This window comes from Galleria mellonella, unplaced genomic scaffold (assembly GCF_026898425.1).
Source record: "Galleria mellonella isolate WM207_F2 unplaced genomic scaffold, CSIRO_AGI_GalMel_v1 utg4725, whole genome shotgun sequence".
Classification (NCBI taxonomy): domain Eukaryota; kingdom Metazoa; phylum Arthropoda; class Insecta; order Lepidoptera; family Pyralidae; genus Galleria; species Galleria mellonella.
Genome location: NW_026442103.1, coordinates 29,652 through 48,766, shown reverse-complemented (window position 1 = coordinate 48,766; position 19,115 = coordinate 29,652). Strand labels below are relative to the sequence as shown.

At 31.9% G+C, this 19,115-nt stretch overlaps 1 protein-coding gene and 1 pseudogene across 1 annotated transcript; one reads left to right on the top strand and one right to left on the bottom strand.

Annotated features, from left to right (window-relative positions):
* The first annotated feature begins 142 nt into the window (after positions 1-142).
* Positions 143-2,506, top strand: LOC128201485 (uncharacterized; annotated as a pseudogene).
* A 6,956-nt stretch (positions 2,507-9,462) lies between these two features.
* Positions 9,463-17,822, bottom strand: LOC113517008 (WD repeat and FYVE domain-containing protein 2). The gene is given in 9 exon segments (XM_026901522.3): positions 9,463-10,901; positions 11,369-11,481; positions 11,483-11,511; positions 12,451-12,647; positions 13,342-13,467; positions 14,417-14,530; positions 15,133-15,299; positions 15,651-15,831; positions 17,556-17,822. Coding segments are annotated over 9 exon segments (1,311 nt in total). The 5' UTR covers positions 17,717-17,822; the 3' UTR covers positions 9,463-10,678.
* Between the last annotated feature and the right edge of the window lie 1,293 nt (positions 17,823-19,115).

Here is a 19,115-nt window from a genome sequence, read left to right as displayed (position 1 = left end):
CCCTGATTGATGTTACGTAACTCGAAGAAGATGACAAAGTTCATGGTCAGAGCTACCAGCAAAGTGAACCGTCGTTCATTTTTACTCAAGCAGCCAGCAGCCACCCGATAAACAAGGCGTGTCTCAGATTCCTAATGCGAAGGCTGCATCCGGGCCACCGCAGAGATCATTGCGGCGGAGGCGTGCGAATGTCAAAGAACCCTGGCATCCAGTTGGTGTGAACCGGCAGCGAGGGCCTGCGTCACGCCGCGCTTCATCTCCATCAGTAGCAACCGACATGTCTGCGCGTGCGCCTATTCGCTTCGCGCATTCGCCGCAATAGTCGTCGCCGCGCAACTTATGGTTAATTATCGATTTTTAATATATTTTCAATATTAACATAAAATACACAATAATTTGCTAAATCATTTATGTGTATTTAGTTTTATTAAATTTACTTTTTAATTCCAATTACAGATTTTTTAATAATTATCGTTGAAAATTTATTCATGTTTTTAACTTATAATAAATAATACTTGATACTATAATCTATTTGCGCAAAATAAATTATCATTATTACCTTCAGTATAATGCTAAAACAATTAAATCTCTATTTCCAGATGCGGAAATAATACCGTGCCATAGAGACGGACTCTATGCGGATTATGACAAAAACTGTCGTGAATATGTGAAATGTGCCGGGGGTATAGTAAAAGGACGCTACACCTGTGGCCCGGATCGTGTATTCAGCGAGTTAGCAGGTGCATGTGTGCCACGCCGACGGCAACCATGCATCCGACGGGAATGCACCCAGAGATACTTTCGCCTACGCTACTCCCGGAACTGCGTGTCGGCATTATTATCGCTGTGAAAACGGCACAGCTATCGACCACTCCTGCCCCTCTGGTGCATGGTTCGACCTCGAATTACAAGCTTGTACGCGTGGAGCTGGTACGTGCTACGAACCGTTATGTGCCGGACTAACCGATGGTGAATATCCGGATTCCTCGCATGAGTGTCGTCGCATGTTGGTGTGTCGTGGAGCCGAACTTCGTGGTGTTTTTTCGTGTGCTGGTGGTACATGTGTGGATTCTTGTCCAGCGCCGCGCTCTGCCGCCATTCCTTTGCCGGCTGGTGACGCTGACTTTGTTCGGATGAAGCATGTTCATCGTTATGTCATAAGCAAAAAGATGGCGCGTATGCAGACAAATGCAACCGGCTGCCGCGAATATTTCGTGTGTGAGGCGAGGCGAGTTATACGACGTGGTGTGTGTGAACCCGGCTTATTATTTTCTGGTAACGGGNGCGAACCAGCAGCTCGCACTATNTGTCCNCCACCNGCANGAAGTCNTNGCTACAATTGGGCTGATGGTTTATACCAGGCTGGCAAGGACCTGTTCATCGTGGTTCGAATGCAGAGAAAGAGTAGTCGCTCGAGGATTTTGTGAACTTGGGACTTGTATTCAATGGTACTACATGTGTGCCGACAAACGCATTTGTGTGAAGGCCCAGAACGACGACTAGAGTGTCAAGGGCTTCCCAGTGGTACATATCAAGACTTGGAATCGAACTGTACTCGTTATTTTCACTGTGAAGGATCCATGCGCACTATGCTAGCATGCGAACCCGGATATGTGTTCGATGGTGTGAGATGTACATCAATGGAAAATTACCTATGCCCTAGTCTAGGCGAAGATTCGTGCTACGGCCGTCCAGACGGGCGGTACCGCGGGCAACACACACAAGGATACCGCAGTACTACACCTGTACAGCCGGTGAGAAAGCAATCTACGCGTGTGCAAGTGGTCGCGTTTTGACGGCGAATCCTGTGTGCCAGCCCGGCCTGGCGTTTGTCCGGTGGACGATTACTCGTGTTCCAGCCTCTCTGATGGATATCACGCTGAAATTAAAACCGGATGTCATAGGTATATTCATTCATAACCCATACTTAATTATTATAAAGATTTGTCCTATTATTTATGAACACAAAATATCATTAGACATTCCATCTTACGTCCGGATTATTTGTATAAAAATTCACATTTATCAAATTAATGAAATTGATTAATGAAGTCTTTGTTTTTATTAAAGGCATAATTATGTAATATAACATCAACTTTATGGTTAACCCGAAAAAATCTAACATGGACATAAATAAATATGCATTATATGTATAATAAAATCATACTTTTCAGATATTTTTACTGCGAGGGTGGTGATCGACTCGCAACATTCTCATGTCTTGGAGGCAAGATTTTCGACGGCACGCTTGCGTCGACCCTTCAACCCACAAAATGCGGAGCCGCCGCCCGGGAGATCATTGAGAACGGCGGCAAATACTGCAGCACAATGGTTTCTTTGTTCAATTAGGTTCCGGCTGTCAAAGATACTACTTCTGCGTGAAAGGAATGAGAACATTCTTGACTTGTCCAGTGGATCACCTGTTTAACGGCCAAATTTGTGTCCCTAAAGCCAATACACGTGCCCTGGCACGAGAGAACGCAGTAAGGAACAGACACCGATCTGAGGCCCGCGAGGCCACGCTGGACACAAAAGGACAACAGAAGACGACTGCCTGGAGACGAACATGATGTACCTGAACTTCTATTTAAGGCTGTGAATATCTGATAGTTACGGAATATAGCCCTATTATTTGTAATAGATATTACGACTCTCAATAATAATCTACCTCTACTTTTTATAGCGTAATAATAATAATACGTACTTTTCTTACATTTTTATTTGCATAGAAATGTTTCAGCAACCTAGGTTGTATTATATTAATAGCTATTAATAATAATTATACAGTGACTATATCTTACAATTTTTACTTACAAAACTCAATAGTAAGTTATATATTAGTAAAAAAAATAGTTTATCTTTTAATGACTTTTAAAGAATATTAAAAATAATTAATAAGCAATTGATATAGCTATTATTACCCAATCAACGAATTTACATAGATTTTATTAATTAATTTTTACATAGAATACAAAACAAATTAAAATAATGTGTTCTAAAAATAAACCATAATGTATTATTCCTTCATAGATCCCTTAAAGTGAATAAGAACTTCATGGAATACTGATAGAATTTAATATAATATACAAAATAGAAAAAAAAATTATATATATATATATATATATATATATATATATATATATATATATATATATATATATATATATATATAACAGTCTCACTGCCACAAAATCGCTTAATCGCAATAATATATTTGTCTTTTACATACATTTTTACTATAAAAATTATACATTTCTATTCGTTTGAAAACATTATCATACACAGTTTAAAGTGATTATAATATGAATATATGACAACATATAATATAGTATATTATTTTATACATAATTTCGTTTTCATTTGGTCCACGCCGAAATTTTTAATTAAAATGTGCCCTGACACATATAATATTGGTGAGGTAATCAATATCTAATATAACAAAATACGGGCGTGACCAGTTATTATATACGATTGTGAACCTTATTTATTTAAAGGATAAGATATAAGCTTTCAGTAGTGTTACCATCAATCTTTATTCCCATTCATGTTTTGCGCGTTTCTCACTACCAAACCAATGTTTTAAGCGACGTATTTTTGTTTAAGATTTTTACAGTACCTACAAGAAGTGGACAGATAGCTTATTTATTAGTTGGCAACGGATATTACAAAGATATACTGTGCTGCCCATGACACCCCTATACGTATACTCTAGCTGTAAAGCAAAAAGTAATTAAAAGAATGGACTGTTTTATGCGTCGATCGGTATTACTCTTACACGAAATATATAAGATTACGGTACCACGTAGGTAAATTACAAGGACTTGTTTTTATTTATAACATACCAGTATTATAATATTTGTGTGGAACAAGCTAAAAATATTATCAACTATAATCATATAGTACAGTCAGCATCAGAAATTTAAAAAAAAAAGTACATATTTCCAAAACCCGTTAACAATGCTGCGTACTTAAGTAAATTACCAAGGTTAGCATCCAAAATTAATGAACAAGAAAATAATAGATATACCTATCCTAAGAAGTATTTAGGTTATGAAAATTTATTTTTAATGCTGACCGTACCTAATAATAAAAATGCGGTAGTGGAAGTAATTGCATCATTAACATAAAACCTGATAACAATTGCTGATAATAAAAGTGTTATAACGTATACAGTAACATATGAACTATTGCTCTAGGAAGTTAACACTAAAGCGTTTTACAATTAAAACATATTTAATTTATTTAAACCTAAACTATATTTGACACTGTTCCAAATTAGAGCAAATTTTAATACAAAAATAATCATTAAAATAATACAATAATAGAATAAAAGATCAGATTTCATATATCTGATCTTTATTGCGACGATATCTTCGCTTTAGAAAAAAAAAAAGTTAAAATTTTAGACGATCAATCTTTCTAAAAACAGAAACTACTACTGACAAAATCTAATACAAAAATTTAATACATGATTCTTTTCGTATTGTAACTATTATATATAAAACTATTAATAGACAATAACAACGTAAACGACATTCCTTTATACAATCCTTTATGTTCCTTTATGCAATTATTGCATTATTTAATTAAATTTAATAAAAAAATTGTTTATAAATTGGCACGGACGTTATAGTTGATCACAGTGATAAAAGCTTTAAATGAGATAATTTTTTTAAATTTTATTTATAAAAATAAATAACCATAGTAATGAGGGATAATGTTGAACAAGCGTGAAATACAAAATGTGTTAGAACTTATTAGAGACATTTATCTTTATTGATAAAAACAATCCTATTCGCACCAACAGTTAGTTGTTCTTTAACTTCTAAAAATAAACTCCTAACTACATCAAATTCATCACTTTGTTACTACGGGAACACTCGAACAATGAACTTCTTGGATTATATAGTAGTTGTAAACACATTCCTTATCTATCACTTTGTTTTATGATACTTGGCCTTAAGACCGTGATACACGTGCATGTCAATTCAAACATTATGGAGTCTATCTTTACAAGTCTCCGCAAATAAAAGGACAAATATTTTATTATTTTCTGGTTCCTATCTACCTATAATATTTAATAGTATATGAGCAATGTTGTAGCTCAATCCCAACAGTACATTTTCTATAGAAGCAAACAAGCTTATCATGAGTTTTAAATGTAACCAAAAACATGCAGTAATGATGACGAGTCTACTCATATTTGACACAATAAATCTATTTATCTAATATCTGTATATATATATATATATATATATATATATATATATATATATATATATATATATATATATATATATATATAATATTATCGAATATCTACTAGGCTACGTCCAACTTATTTACCATGTCATGTACATTTATGAATCAATGGTAAAATAATTTCTTAATGAAATTAATTTATTACCTGTTAAAATATCACGCAGACTTTATATTGTGCTTCAATAGAACTTAATTAGAAGGTAATAAAATATTTTTTATATCATCACAAAAACACTTTAAACAAGACAACAACATCAAATCGAAACATTCAATCCGTTTATCGTTTTTAATTTTGAGAAACAGAAAAGAACTCTATTTAAATCGAAGCGTTTGGCATTCCATTGTTTCTGCCTGACCCAGTGCGAGACAGGCGTGACGAATATGTATGTATGTATGTATGTATGATTTGTTCTACTACTGAATATCAGTCTTGTCTTGTGGTCGGATCAGTTCTTCATTTGTATATATTTCCATTAAGTTCTATTGAAACAGTCAGTATTATATACTGTGCCGTTTTTATTTTTGCCTTATAAACATCATATGACCACAATAATTTGTTTCAATATTAATATTGTAAATATATAATAATTAAATTAATTTGACGAGTACAGCCACGTGCAAAAATATGTGAAAAGTTTAACCGTCTGTATTATTAGTCTGCTCTGCTATCAATTAAATTAATAACAATCAAATTAATCTAGCGATAAATACGTTATCACTAGATTAACGCGCGTGAGTTAAAATGAGATAACAACATCCAGCGTCTCGTTCTTCCCAATGTGCACTAATATGATATACATATTTATTGACAGATAAACTAGTTAAAAACATCCTGAAATTGTCAATAAAGACTAATGATGTGCCGGATGGTTAAAAATATACCTTTTTCATGTATATGAATATATATTCATGTATGAATACGGATCATTAGTGTCTAAATCCGTAAATATGGATCCTGATTATAGAGATCTGCTTTTAAACGCATTAAAATATTTTAATTTGTAGGTAACTTTAAAATACTGTATATATTTTAAGAAATAAAAATTCAATTAAATTCCAATTAATAGTATTTAATTTAAATTTCTATACGTATGCGTTCTAGATCCGCCAAAATTTACGGACACGAATACAGATCTTTTATCTCTCTCGGATATCCGTCAATACAGATAATATCCGGCACATCACTATTAAGTAACTAATTATAACAAGATATCAAAGTGATAACAATATCGCAAACGCACATGACATGTTCGTCTTCATGGGTGAAAACACGTGAATTGCTAGATTTTTAATATTTTACTTATAAATAAGTACCTTACAACATTTTATGTTCATAAAATAATCACATAATTTTTAAAATAGATGATGTATGTACATGAGAATATTTAAAAAAAAATTATATAAAGATGTCAGTAGGACCAAAAGAAGCCAAAACAATAATTTATAGAAATGTCATCTGTCTATCTGTGTCTTTATGCCGGTGTCACGTAAAAACTACTGCACGAATTTTGGATACGGTTTACACTGTTGTGTTCCTGAATGTCTAACTTAAAATCTGGTGTATGTTTAATTTTATTACGTCATCTAGAAGTGATATCATTGCATTTCTTACTTCTGAAATCTAGCATCCGACGTAGCGGGCAAAAGCTAATACAGAATACAAATGAAGCTACGCCACAATTAAAGGCCATAAGCGAAAAAAATCCCACAACAAAGTCACGGTCTATTAATAATATGGTTAAATATAAAAAGACATTATTATTCTCGGATCCACCTTAAATCGCTTTAACAATTGCCTCCTTAATTTTCATTAAGAAATGATATGATAAAATTAATGTAAAAGAACATTTAAAATTACATATAAATGTTATATTAAATTTAACACGATTAATAAATAATTGTAAATATTAAAAAGAAATCAATTTAATGTTTAAACATATTAAAATAATAATATAGTAATATGACACAGTTGCTTCGATTCTTCAATTTATAAATAGCAGTTTTAAGTAAAATAGTTGTAGACTCCAACACGTTTTATGAATGTTATGCAAAACCAGTTAACCCTGTTGGGTTAATTTTTTTTTTCGAGATTAAAACTTTCTTTATCTATCGAGTTGGAGCAAACAATTTATTTATAAAATTTTGCAAAAGAAATGGTAGAGTCATTTCGAAAATTAGCATCAAGAAACACCGTGACATGGGACTTTTATATTTAAATTTGTTTATAAAGGAAGGAAATTAACAATCATTTAGGTTAAAATATAATCATTAGCTTAAGTTTACCTCGATATTAATATTACCTAAACTATCGTTAATTCCCGTCCTTTTTAAACCAAGTATCATGCATCACGTAAGTCTAAAATTGTACCTATTTTTGTTACTTATCTATTTCGTTGTTGTACAAATAAGGTAATTCGATTCACAATTTTATAACTATAGAATCATTCGAATATTTCAAACATGCTGTTGACATTGATGCATGCAACTAATCATAGGAGTGGTTGTGTTTACATTAGTATCTTGAAATATTTAATAATAAAGTGAAATAATAGATTACAATTCAAATATCAAGGATACGATACTTAAAGACTGTTTGCCAAATTTCTATAGTCTCTTTTTTGTATTAATCAAATAAATAAATATCGTGTTATGCAGTTGAAATAGAAATTAAAAAATAACTATGAAAAGTAAACGAAATATGTCTTATATATGTACAACGAATTTATGGCATTACTTCTGTGAGCTACACCATCCATTTCACACTACAATTAAACATGCATTAAACCAAGTTTAATCACCACTAATACGGTTAACCTTTTGACCGCCTGATTGTTTTGCAGTTTCCTTGCTCGTAGCGTCCGATTCATCATTTCCTAATAGTTCTGATTATGACAAAGGGCTATTGTTATATAGCTCTTTTCCATTACTATATTAATGTAGTAAGCAATTAATAAATCCTACGCACGTTAACCTTTATTGGATAAATCAGACTGGAACAGTTAAGGTTAAATATATATATTAAACCTTACCTTTTTGAGAGAAACAATGGTTCTAAAAGTTACCTTCATTTAAATAGAACCGTGTTAGCATTCATGCAAAAAATAAATGAAAACCAGTTACATTTTAACAACATGAAAAATATATCAAAATATATAATCCCCATAAACCAAATAACATTAAATAAAAAACATTTTAATAGCAGAGATCTTGTATTAATAACTCGTATAAATATAATTTCAATTACTATAATTACTGTTGGAATATCTAAACTATATTACATCCATCGAGAATAATGAAGATCTTATCAACTTTATAATAATACATATCATGAATGGAAAGTTTCAGTCTTAGCTCACGACAACTGATGACACACAAACTTGTTCAACAATAAACGCGTAGCACTAAACAATAACGAACAAATTTTAATATCGCATATTTAAACTTTGCTTATATCAAATATACATAAGTAAACTATATACGTATATGACTCGAGCAATATTTAAAAAGCCGCCAAAAAATTATTTTCTTGACATGTTTTCTCATGTTAATAGTTTTTTTTTTTTTATTTTTATATACATTAGTGACTAAATAGGATGCCTAATAATGTATAATATACAAATAAAAAGTAAAAAATATTGTTTAGTATGAAAGTAAAAATACCTTTATGTGGGCACATTGAGAAATAACATATATCACAAAATTTTCATAATGTAAGTAAATGTGCACATTATTAATGGCTTCGCTATATACTTATTAATGAGAAATTTGGGCCATAAATATAGTCATATCTTACCAAATGGCGTAAATGTCACTTAGAACACTTTAATGTTTACATCTTGGTAGACAGAATGTTTACTAAATTTGCAATCTAAGTAAAATAAAAACTTTTATATTACAAAATTAAAATTTTCTTAAAAGAAATTGAAACTGACTTATTAGTTTTTCTATTACCATTGTAACAGAGAAATAAGCATGTAATAATAGCAAATGAACAGCGAGTTAATTCGTCGATTTTTCGCTCGATTGCCACATTTATTGGGTTATTGAGACTTGACATATAGAATTATAGAATAATTGAAACGATCGCTTGTGATCTTTGAATATACATATGTTGTAATGACCGAGAAGTATAACAAGCCAATATCAAATGGGTATTCATGATATTGAACAATATTCTCTGCTTATGCTCAATCGAAATAATTTGTTTTACTTTTCATACTAAATCTATAATGTAAACCAGCCATGTAGGAGAACAGTATGGAAAGTTTAAAATTTATTACCGTATTTCTTTGTTCTTGGAGAAAAATTATTCAGTTTTACAAATTTATTAATTAAAGAATGAATGGAAATTCTTTGTTCCCTCCATAGAATGATGCAGATTATAAAGATTAACAATATCTGTACAAAAAATAATAATAATAACATTAACATGAGCATTTTTCTTTGTTATTTAGTTTCACTTCTTGCTCCAAATAGCTACCGTCTTTTTCTTTTCTCCTCTATCCTAAGGTTGTCTGAAAGAGAATACTTTAGCGATAAGACCGCATTTTGTACTTCATAAGTAATATATACATATCTTTATATTATTCTTTAGTGGTTCAATAAAGAAAAAAAAAATAATAATAAAATAAATTTAATTACACAACAGTAAAATAAAGAGGCAACAACGGGCGGCCTTATCGTTAAATAGCGATTTTTTCCAGGCAACGTAGATGGAGAGAATTTATAATTGGGGCTGATCATGGCTTAACAGAACAATAATAAGACTAAAAAGGGAAGAAAAATGGGGCTAAAGATAAATTTTAACGCAGTATAAATAATAATATAATTACATATATATACATATATAATATGGACTTGTTATTTTCTTTTTAATACATGTTATATGCTGTTTTGGAGTTATGACACCTAGATGTGTACAAACTATACTTAAATTAGATATATACTGATTTTGGTACATTAGATATGTACATAATCTAATGTACCAAAATCAGTCTAAATATAATTTGTTGTGAACTGTAAAGACATGATTTTGTTTAAAAACAAAATATAGAATAAAAAGATAACTTAATTTGATACTCTACGTCTACGTAGCTTAAAATATATTATTTTTTTTACATATATTTTCAAGGATAGTATAAACATTCGTCTTTATTTCTCTGTTAATTTCAATTTTAATATCATATATCTCGAAAATATTAATTGAAACTATTAAACGCAACAGTCAATTTCTTGGATTAATTAATTAATACCAATCAAAGCGCCTAACAACAATTGTATGACGAAAATCAACTGACATCGTAATCGTACGCATCCTACCCGACCACAACCGACCACTTCCGAAGTGCATTCGTAACGCCCGACATTACGCGCGAGCGGTATTCGTTAGAGCGGTGAGAGCGCGCGGTCACAGTGGCTATTGGTCGCTGGGCCCCACACGCGAGGCGGACGCGGGCGCGGGCGCGGAAACGGAAGCGGAGCCGGAGGTGGACGCGGCGGTGGGCGCGAGCAGCACGCTGACGTCCCACACCTTGATGACGCGGTCCTTGCCGGCCGTGCACATGCGGCCCGTCGCCTCGTCCACGTACAATGACGTCACTGCATGCTTCATATCGTGGAACGATGCGAGCGACTCGCGCCTGTGGGTGTACACGCCTGTGCTATACTGTTCGCCGCGACCATTTTAAAGCTTAAATAGTTGACGCTTATACACGTCAAATTGTTTTTGTTATCTATGATCACGCCAAATTCTTGAAGGGTAGGCAGAGAGAAATGAGTTCCAATCATGCTTGTCAGGTAGTATTAAAATCTTGTTCGAATTATTTGCCAGTATCAACATATGGGATCAGTTATTTTCTATTATTTTGTACAGTTCGGAAGCAAACAACAAAATTAATATTCAAAATAGATTTGTAGAAGGTGCTTTTAGTTTTTATTAGTAAGGGATTTATTCTCCATCGTTTATTACTTTAAATGCAACATAAAATAAATATTTCTCTTGTTGCTGTACTTATTAAAGTTAGAACATCTATCGAAAATGCGCATAATTCAGGCACATACTTCCATTAGTATTTGTGGATGTACGAGAAATAACAAATGTACTCACGGTTCGTGCCTAAGAGTATCATAGCAGTGCGTGCACACGCGCTGCGGGAACTCAAAGCCCATGACGGGCAGCGGCAGCCGGTGCGGCGAACACGTCGCGCACACCGCAGCCCCCGCACCAGCGGCAGTGGTGCTGCCGCAACCCTGCCCACATATTGTTTCATTTACTACGACTAGGGGAGACAAACAAGCTCCAAAACTATCTGTTGGGAAGATTTTTTTTTTTACTACAGATCATGATTTAGATTATTAATGAATGCAACCTAATTACTTTTTTTATTAGAATTATTTATTTTAATTCCGCTATTATTAATATGTGTGCGACCGTCCACACTCGAAGACTGACTACTATTATTATTAGCAAATGTTCTACAACTTTCCATATTAACTATCAATTTCTAATCATCAATCTTTGAGTGTTGGCAAGTGCACACATTTTAATGGTAGCGGAACGAAACCAAATAATTCTAATAAAATAACCAGTGATATGGAATTCCGCAAAATAACACCCATTTCAGTAAAATATTCAACTTAGAATGGCAAACAAGCGGACGGCTGATGGAAAGTGGTAACCGTCGCCTATAGACATGAGCAGTACCATGGACATAACAGAGTATACTGTTTCGCCCATGATACCCCCCATTCGTTGCCATTCCTGAGGACTCAGGTGTTATTCCTCTGTACCCTGTAAATTCACGCCATATCCCACCCTTCAAACCGAAACACAGTGATTAATTTATCACTATAAGCTCATTGTGATGAAGGAGTATGAAATCAGATCAGTTAGCTAACTTCAACCTCATCATTCTTCGTTCATCACAACTAATATTACAGGCAAAATTATCATTTCATTTTCATCCAGGAAAAAATAATTCACATAAATGTTATAGTAACAAAACTGATTCATATGTGAGGATGTGGACGGTACCGTACAATAAAAATAACACTATGCCGAGGGACTGTGGTTCTTCGACAAACCAAAACTGAAACTAGCTAAAAAACCTCGAAAATAAAATCCGGGAACAAGTTGGACTTTGCAAGGAAGGCAAAAAAAAATTTTATAGTATGACAGTGACAACGAACCTAACTGCTTCATCTCCATCATGGCGCGCACGTTCCATATGAAGGGCGCGTGGCAGATCTGGCACAGGTCGGCCTCCTTCCAGGCGGGCGTCTCGCGCCGCCGCACGCCCATCTCCCACACGCCCAGCGCGCCGTCCTCGCCCGCCGACACCAGCCGCTCGCACCCACCCACGTACCACAAGCCCGTCACCTTATTACTGGGGAATAACGCAACAGCTTATTATACTATCTTTTATATGCAATTTCGTCCACGTGACTAAGGTATTGTTCTGATATAATATCCCGCTAATAATATAGTCTATTTAGATTTACCCATATCTATTTAGTCAATTAGGATAAGATAAAAACTAGTAACCAACCTTCTCTAACCAACATAGTAGGTATATATATTCCATGGTGATTAAGACGTTAAGTCGCTGAGAGTTAAAAATAAATATATTGTCACATTTATATTACTATGGAAGTCCAGGGTGTAACCAAAAAGTCACTAATCTATAGGCTTGAATATTTTACTCTTTTATGAAATGGTAAACAAGCTGACAGTTTACCTAATGAAAAGTGGTAATCATAACCGCCTATAAAGACCACAGTGGACATTTCAAAGTATGTGTGCCTCTCTTACATACCGGGTCATCAGCATACCTCTGAATGTGTAAAAAATACTTTTGGTCATTCTACGAAGACCTATTTTAACTATGGATACTTAACTATTGCTGTTCTTGAGAACTAAGGTGTTATGTATCATAGCTTATTCTAAACAACATACATAAAAAACATAGATATTTATATATAAGTGGATAAAAGAAACTTACCATTTGTAGCTTCTGAGAAATTATCGAAATCCAAATTTTAAAACAATTTATGAAATTATTTATAAAGTTAGATATTTACCTATGTCCTTGCAGTTCATACGCTGTGCCTTTTTGTCCACCAATATCCCATACAATGATTGTTTGATCGAAGGAACCGCTAAACAGTAACTGGCGTATTGGAGCCCAGTTCAATACTCTTACAGAACTGAAACATATTTCATCTATAATCACATGTGTGAACTTTATTGAAATACAATGTTTATTTCAAATTTTTCGATGGCATTTCTTAAGTTTCAATCAATTATTTATCTTTCAAATTTCACCTAATATAAGTTAAGAATGTATCTACAGAATATACTAGCGACCCGCCCTGATTTCGCACAAGTATAAAATTTCTGCAATAATTAAATTTTGATTTATCCATAAACATCGGTTAAACGCATTCAAATATTAGGGTGAATACATATCATGACAGGATTTTATATATTAGGATTAGGACGAAAAATATAGTGAATAAAAAATTAAAAAAAGAGGAATTTTCTATACTGACTTAAGAGTTAGAACGTGACATAATACTGTGCAAGTTTCATATTTTTTTTATTGATAGATTTTTCTAATGAAAATATTCACTTTTACTAATAGTATACTCCCATAAAGAGATGCTAATACTTTAGACTGCATTTTAAGATTGATACGCCGTGAGGTCCCAGTATAGAATGAGCCACCCCTTCCTTTCATGTGGGTGTCATAAGAGGCGATTTAAGGAATATTAGGCAATAGACCGAGGGATGGGCAACAGTGTAGAATATGATCTACCTTTATCCCAAATTTTATTCAACAAATATCTAAATATCTTTATTTATTTATTGTCACATCTTTGCAGACTTTCAAATTAATACTCATAATCTATTTATACTTGGTATATTTAATAAAAAAAATCTCAACGAGAGCAACGAAATAATAGCGGATATAATGAAGAAACTAAAAAACAAAATTGTTTTTGTGATAACATATATAAACAATGAGTTATTGTATATTATATTTTGTTTGTCTATGTTAGTTAAAAAAATATGCCAAATTGTATATTAAATAGTTCAAATTATAAAAATAAAAATACGAAATTTAATTATAGTACAAAAACATTATACACTCACCCAGTATGCCCCTTCAATGTAGTGACTAGAGCAGCACCATTATTGTCTAATTTTAACATAGTTATCTGCCCACTGTAATCACCCACAAATGCATATTTTGATTGTGAGTCAAACCTGATGTTATATATTTAGGAAATAATATTGGATAACAGTTTCCTATTTCATATTATCATGACTTGTTAACTGTTATCAATGCTCGCCGTTGATTACATTTTAACGTAAATGTAGTAAGTACCATTGATTATATAAATGACAATGAATTTTTAATAAAAACGTATTTTATTTGCAATATTATTTTTTCTAGATGAGGTTTTATTTAGGGTTAGGTTAATATATCTTGTGCCTACTGTTCACTAAAACATGACTACACATATTAAGGAAAAATTAAACAAGTCAATGAGTCACTTGATGTACAATTATAATTAACTGTTACTATCATCTTAAAGATGTAAATAGTATCAGGATTATGAGAGGATAATTATACTGTGATATTCAGAGATCACCTCATGGATTGCCTGTTCTGAGAACAAAGATATACTACCTCTTACATATTTAACATAAGAAGAATTACAAGAAATAATAAACAAATTATTACACTGGACATTTTGTGATTCTAATTGAATCCTAACTATATTAATAGCAACTCAGTCTACTCATCAATTTCTTTCCTAAATGTCCTATTTATATTAGAAAAAATAAACTATAAAAAAGGATACTGTAGAGCTGTACACCACGCTTCAAAAGAGTACCCACCAATCCTGCGGCCGGTCTCACTGCAGTGATAGGAGAACAATTTGTCTCTGCTCACTGACAGCACCCACTCACAACTTAAGGAGAACACAACAGCCGTTACCCGTGCAGTGTGTGCTAGGTACTCCCGTGTCTAGACATATAAAAAAAATCATCTTTTATTACTGTCACTTAAACTATAAATTTATACAGATGTGTGAAAAATTTGAATGAAATAAATTTTATTTAGGTTGACAGCATGCCCACCCCTTTGGTGTTGCCAGCATTATTAGCATCAATGATGACTGACCAACAGATCCTTTACTCATAAAAAAGCCATGCAGTGCCATAGCACTATCCATGCAAGATCAACACAAATAAAATTTATTTCACTCTACAATAGTGTATACAACATATGAACATTAATATTTTAAATTTAATCACTTAATGAAATTTAAAATATTCTCCTTTACATAAATAATGTAAATTTAATTGCAATACATACAGGATTTATTCTATTGCAGTCTGTAGCTAGTGTGAACTCAGATATAGTGCCATTTTCTTGCCCAATAAATAACTGTCTGGTTTCTGGGGTATAAAACATAGATGTACAACCAGATGGCATAAACTGACAGATGCTCGGCCAATACTGCCCTGAATCACGTTTTAGCCATACTCTTACTGTTCTGTAATTAAAAAAAATCTATTAAAACCTTGTATAATACATAACAATTTTTTTTATTAACATATGAATTATATGAATTATTCCCAAAGAGGGTTGACGTCAGGCAGGTGGCCGGCCGTAAAACTAAAAACCAAGTCTTTTTGTAATATGGACAAAATCATATTACGCCGACCCCAAATTATTGGGATAAGGGTAAGAAGATGAAGATGATATGAATTATATGAATAACTAAAAAACATTATTCTATTATAATTTTTTAATCCTACAGTTCAGTGACATAAGCAAATATTTATTTTTCTACTTTACCTACATGGACAAATGACTTATAACTAACTGATTCCAATTAATTTAATTTCTGTATCTAATATAATTTATAGACAACACAATATTGCTAAAATTTAAAAATATCATCATGTACAAATGTAGATATAATAAAATACACAACAAAAGGTGGCAAATAAATATGTAGCTCATATGATAGTAAACAGTTACTATATTTATTGCTTCATAAAATGGTTACTAAAAAATATATGATTAGATGTTACCTATGGCCATCAATTTAATAAAAGTATCTTATAAGTCTAATCACAGAAAATAGACCATATTTTTTGTGTATATCAAAACATTCAAATTTATCTATACTGTATAATATATGCAGCACACCTGAGTAACATACATCTTTGTAAACTTTCACATTTATTAATGCCATAAGCAGTAAAAAAGTATTTGCAAACTTGAAAAGATATAAAAGCTGTGATAATTTACCTCACCTTAATTTGTGATTAACATTTTTGTATACTATACAGCCATTTTTATCAACATATTGTAGAAAGACAGGTGAATTTAAAATATAGTTATTTTACATATTTAAATAACAATCTTACTAATATTAAAAATGTGATGTTTATATGTTATTAACTATTACTGCTTTAACAGCTTAGCTAACTGTTGTGAATTTTGACATATATATACTATTTGGAACAAACAGAGACATAAGTTATTTATTTTTTATCCTGGTCAATTAACATATTCTATTGATGCAGGTGATGTCACAGATGAACATGAGTTTAAAATAATTTATTTTCAAATCACCTCTCAAAGGCCTATCCTAATATTATTACAGTAAAACAGTGAAGTTTTAAAATTGTCATTGACAATTTGTTGTATCTATGTACATTTTAATTTATATTATTTAAAATATGTATTAAGAACCAGACGACTTTATAACTAACACACATAGAACATATCCAACATAATTTTAATCTCTTATCTTGACTTTGTATATTTAGTAAATAAACTTGAAGTAGTTGTTTAAAATATAATAAAGAAATTACAACCAAACACAGATAACAAATTAACAAAAAATCATTGTAATCCAGTTGACATGTTGATTTATATATTATTATTTCGATAAAAAGACAATCCTTGATTGTTCCCTAAATAAATAAATTGAAAAAACAAAAGACTAAAAAATATGGATAATCATATAAAAGAATTGAAGGTTTTGTTAGTAATTCTCATGAAATTCATAAATGTTACTTGAAGCTGTATAATGATTAAGAACAAACATACGCAATTATGAAAAACTACGTCCAAATGAGGGTACGTAACGTAAAACAAATTGTAAAGGTCATAACTTGAATTTTTGTTTTATTACAAATAAGTAATGCTAAAAATTGAGCAATTAGAACAAAATGTTTTCGTGTAATAAATCGGAACTCTTACTTATCATCGCAAACGCTAATTACACCGTCCTCGCCAGGTATCACCACAGCGGCGTTTACATCGTCCGTACAACCTTCTAATTTATTTAAAAGTGCTGGTTTTTTTGTAGTGGAGAATCTATCGTTAGGTGTCCTAGGCGCAGGCTTTATTTCAGCAGCCATTATGTTAGTTAAATTGCAAATAAATAACCTTTTTACGATTGTTAATCAATCGACACTTCTTTAAACAGAATAGAATGACAGTATGACAGACTAAAACATCAAAAACCGAAACATCACGTCATATCTCTATAAACTGTCAAGTAAAGGGTACTACTATGCTCGATTTATGAGTATTGGCATAATCTCTCTCTCTCTCTTAATCTATGGTAAAGGCTAGGCTTTAAGAACAGCAGGGAATCCTTATCAGGCTAGTATAGTACAGAATAAAATATGTACGTAACGTTACGATAATGAAAGTATTTCATGTTTTAATTATCATAAAATTTTTCATACAAAAATATCCTTAATACATGTAAATTTTCTACCCTGTGTAAAAGTATCTTTTAAAAAGCAATATTGCCAGCTTAGTCGTAAGTCGTAACTGATATAGTATCTAAGTAACCTTAAAGGGATAATGTTTTTTTTTTTTTATTTTTTCATGAAAAAGGGACAATGCACAGTCTTAGAATTACCACCATTATCCAAAAAATTAAATTTCATTGGCCGTCCAGATCACAATCCACGCTATTCTCAGAATTTTTTAACTATAAAATTGTTACATATTTGAGGTCGACGTGCTTGTATGTTTTCATAATTATATATGAACCCAATTATTCTCCATATACAACAGTATACTAAGACTATATACAGTCAAAATAAAAGAGACTGATTATATTCAAGCCGAAAGGATTATACTTTCTATTATGCAAAGAGAAAGCTTTAAAATGTTTGATTTAAATCTTAAGTTGCAGATATATAGGGATGAAAATGATTTGATAGGGATCAAAATACGAATACTAATTACTTTTCAAAAGATATAGAAAATTATCGTTTACCTGCTTTATTGTCAAGTAATAATATGATTATTATAAGACTAGTTACTCAAACAAATATAAAAAAATTACATTGTGGTTTTCAAACTTTAATGAGTAAACTTAGAGAAAGTTATTAGATTTTAGGAACCAGAAAACTTGCGAAGAATATTGTAGAACAATGTATTAATTAATTTTGTAAAGGCTATGTCCACATCATCAACTCCACGTCTAGGTACTAGTTTAGTATATAGATCTCCTTTTGAAATGATAGGTACAGGCCTATTGTTACGGAAATCAGGTAAAAAGTATTGAATCGCTGTTTCCACTTGTGCCATATATCCACTATTTTATAGACTTGTAATATTTTAGGAGTAATAATTTTATATATGAAATGAAGTTTTTGTCTGTCTGTCTTGCGATGTCATCGTGAGAGGAAAAGTATGATGAGGTTTTATTTATTTTATTTAAAAAAAAAAACAGACTTTTCTTATTTTTTCTGTTAATTCATATTTGTTAATAGGGAAGATATTTAGAATATTATACAT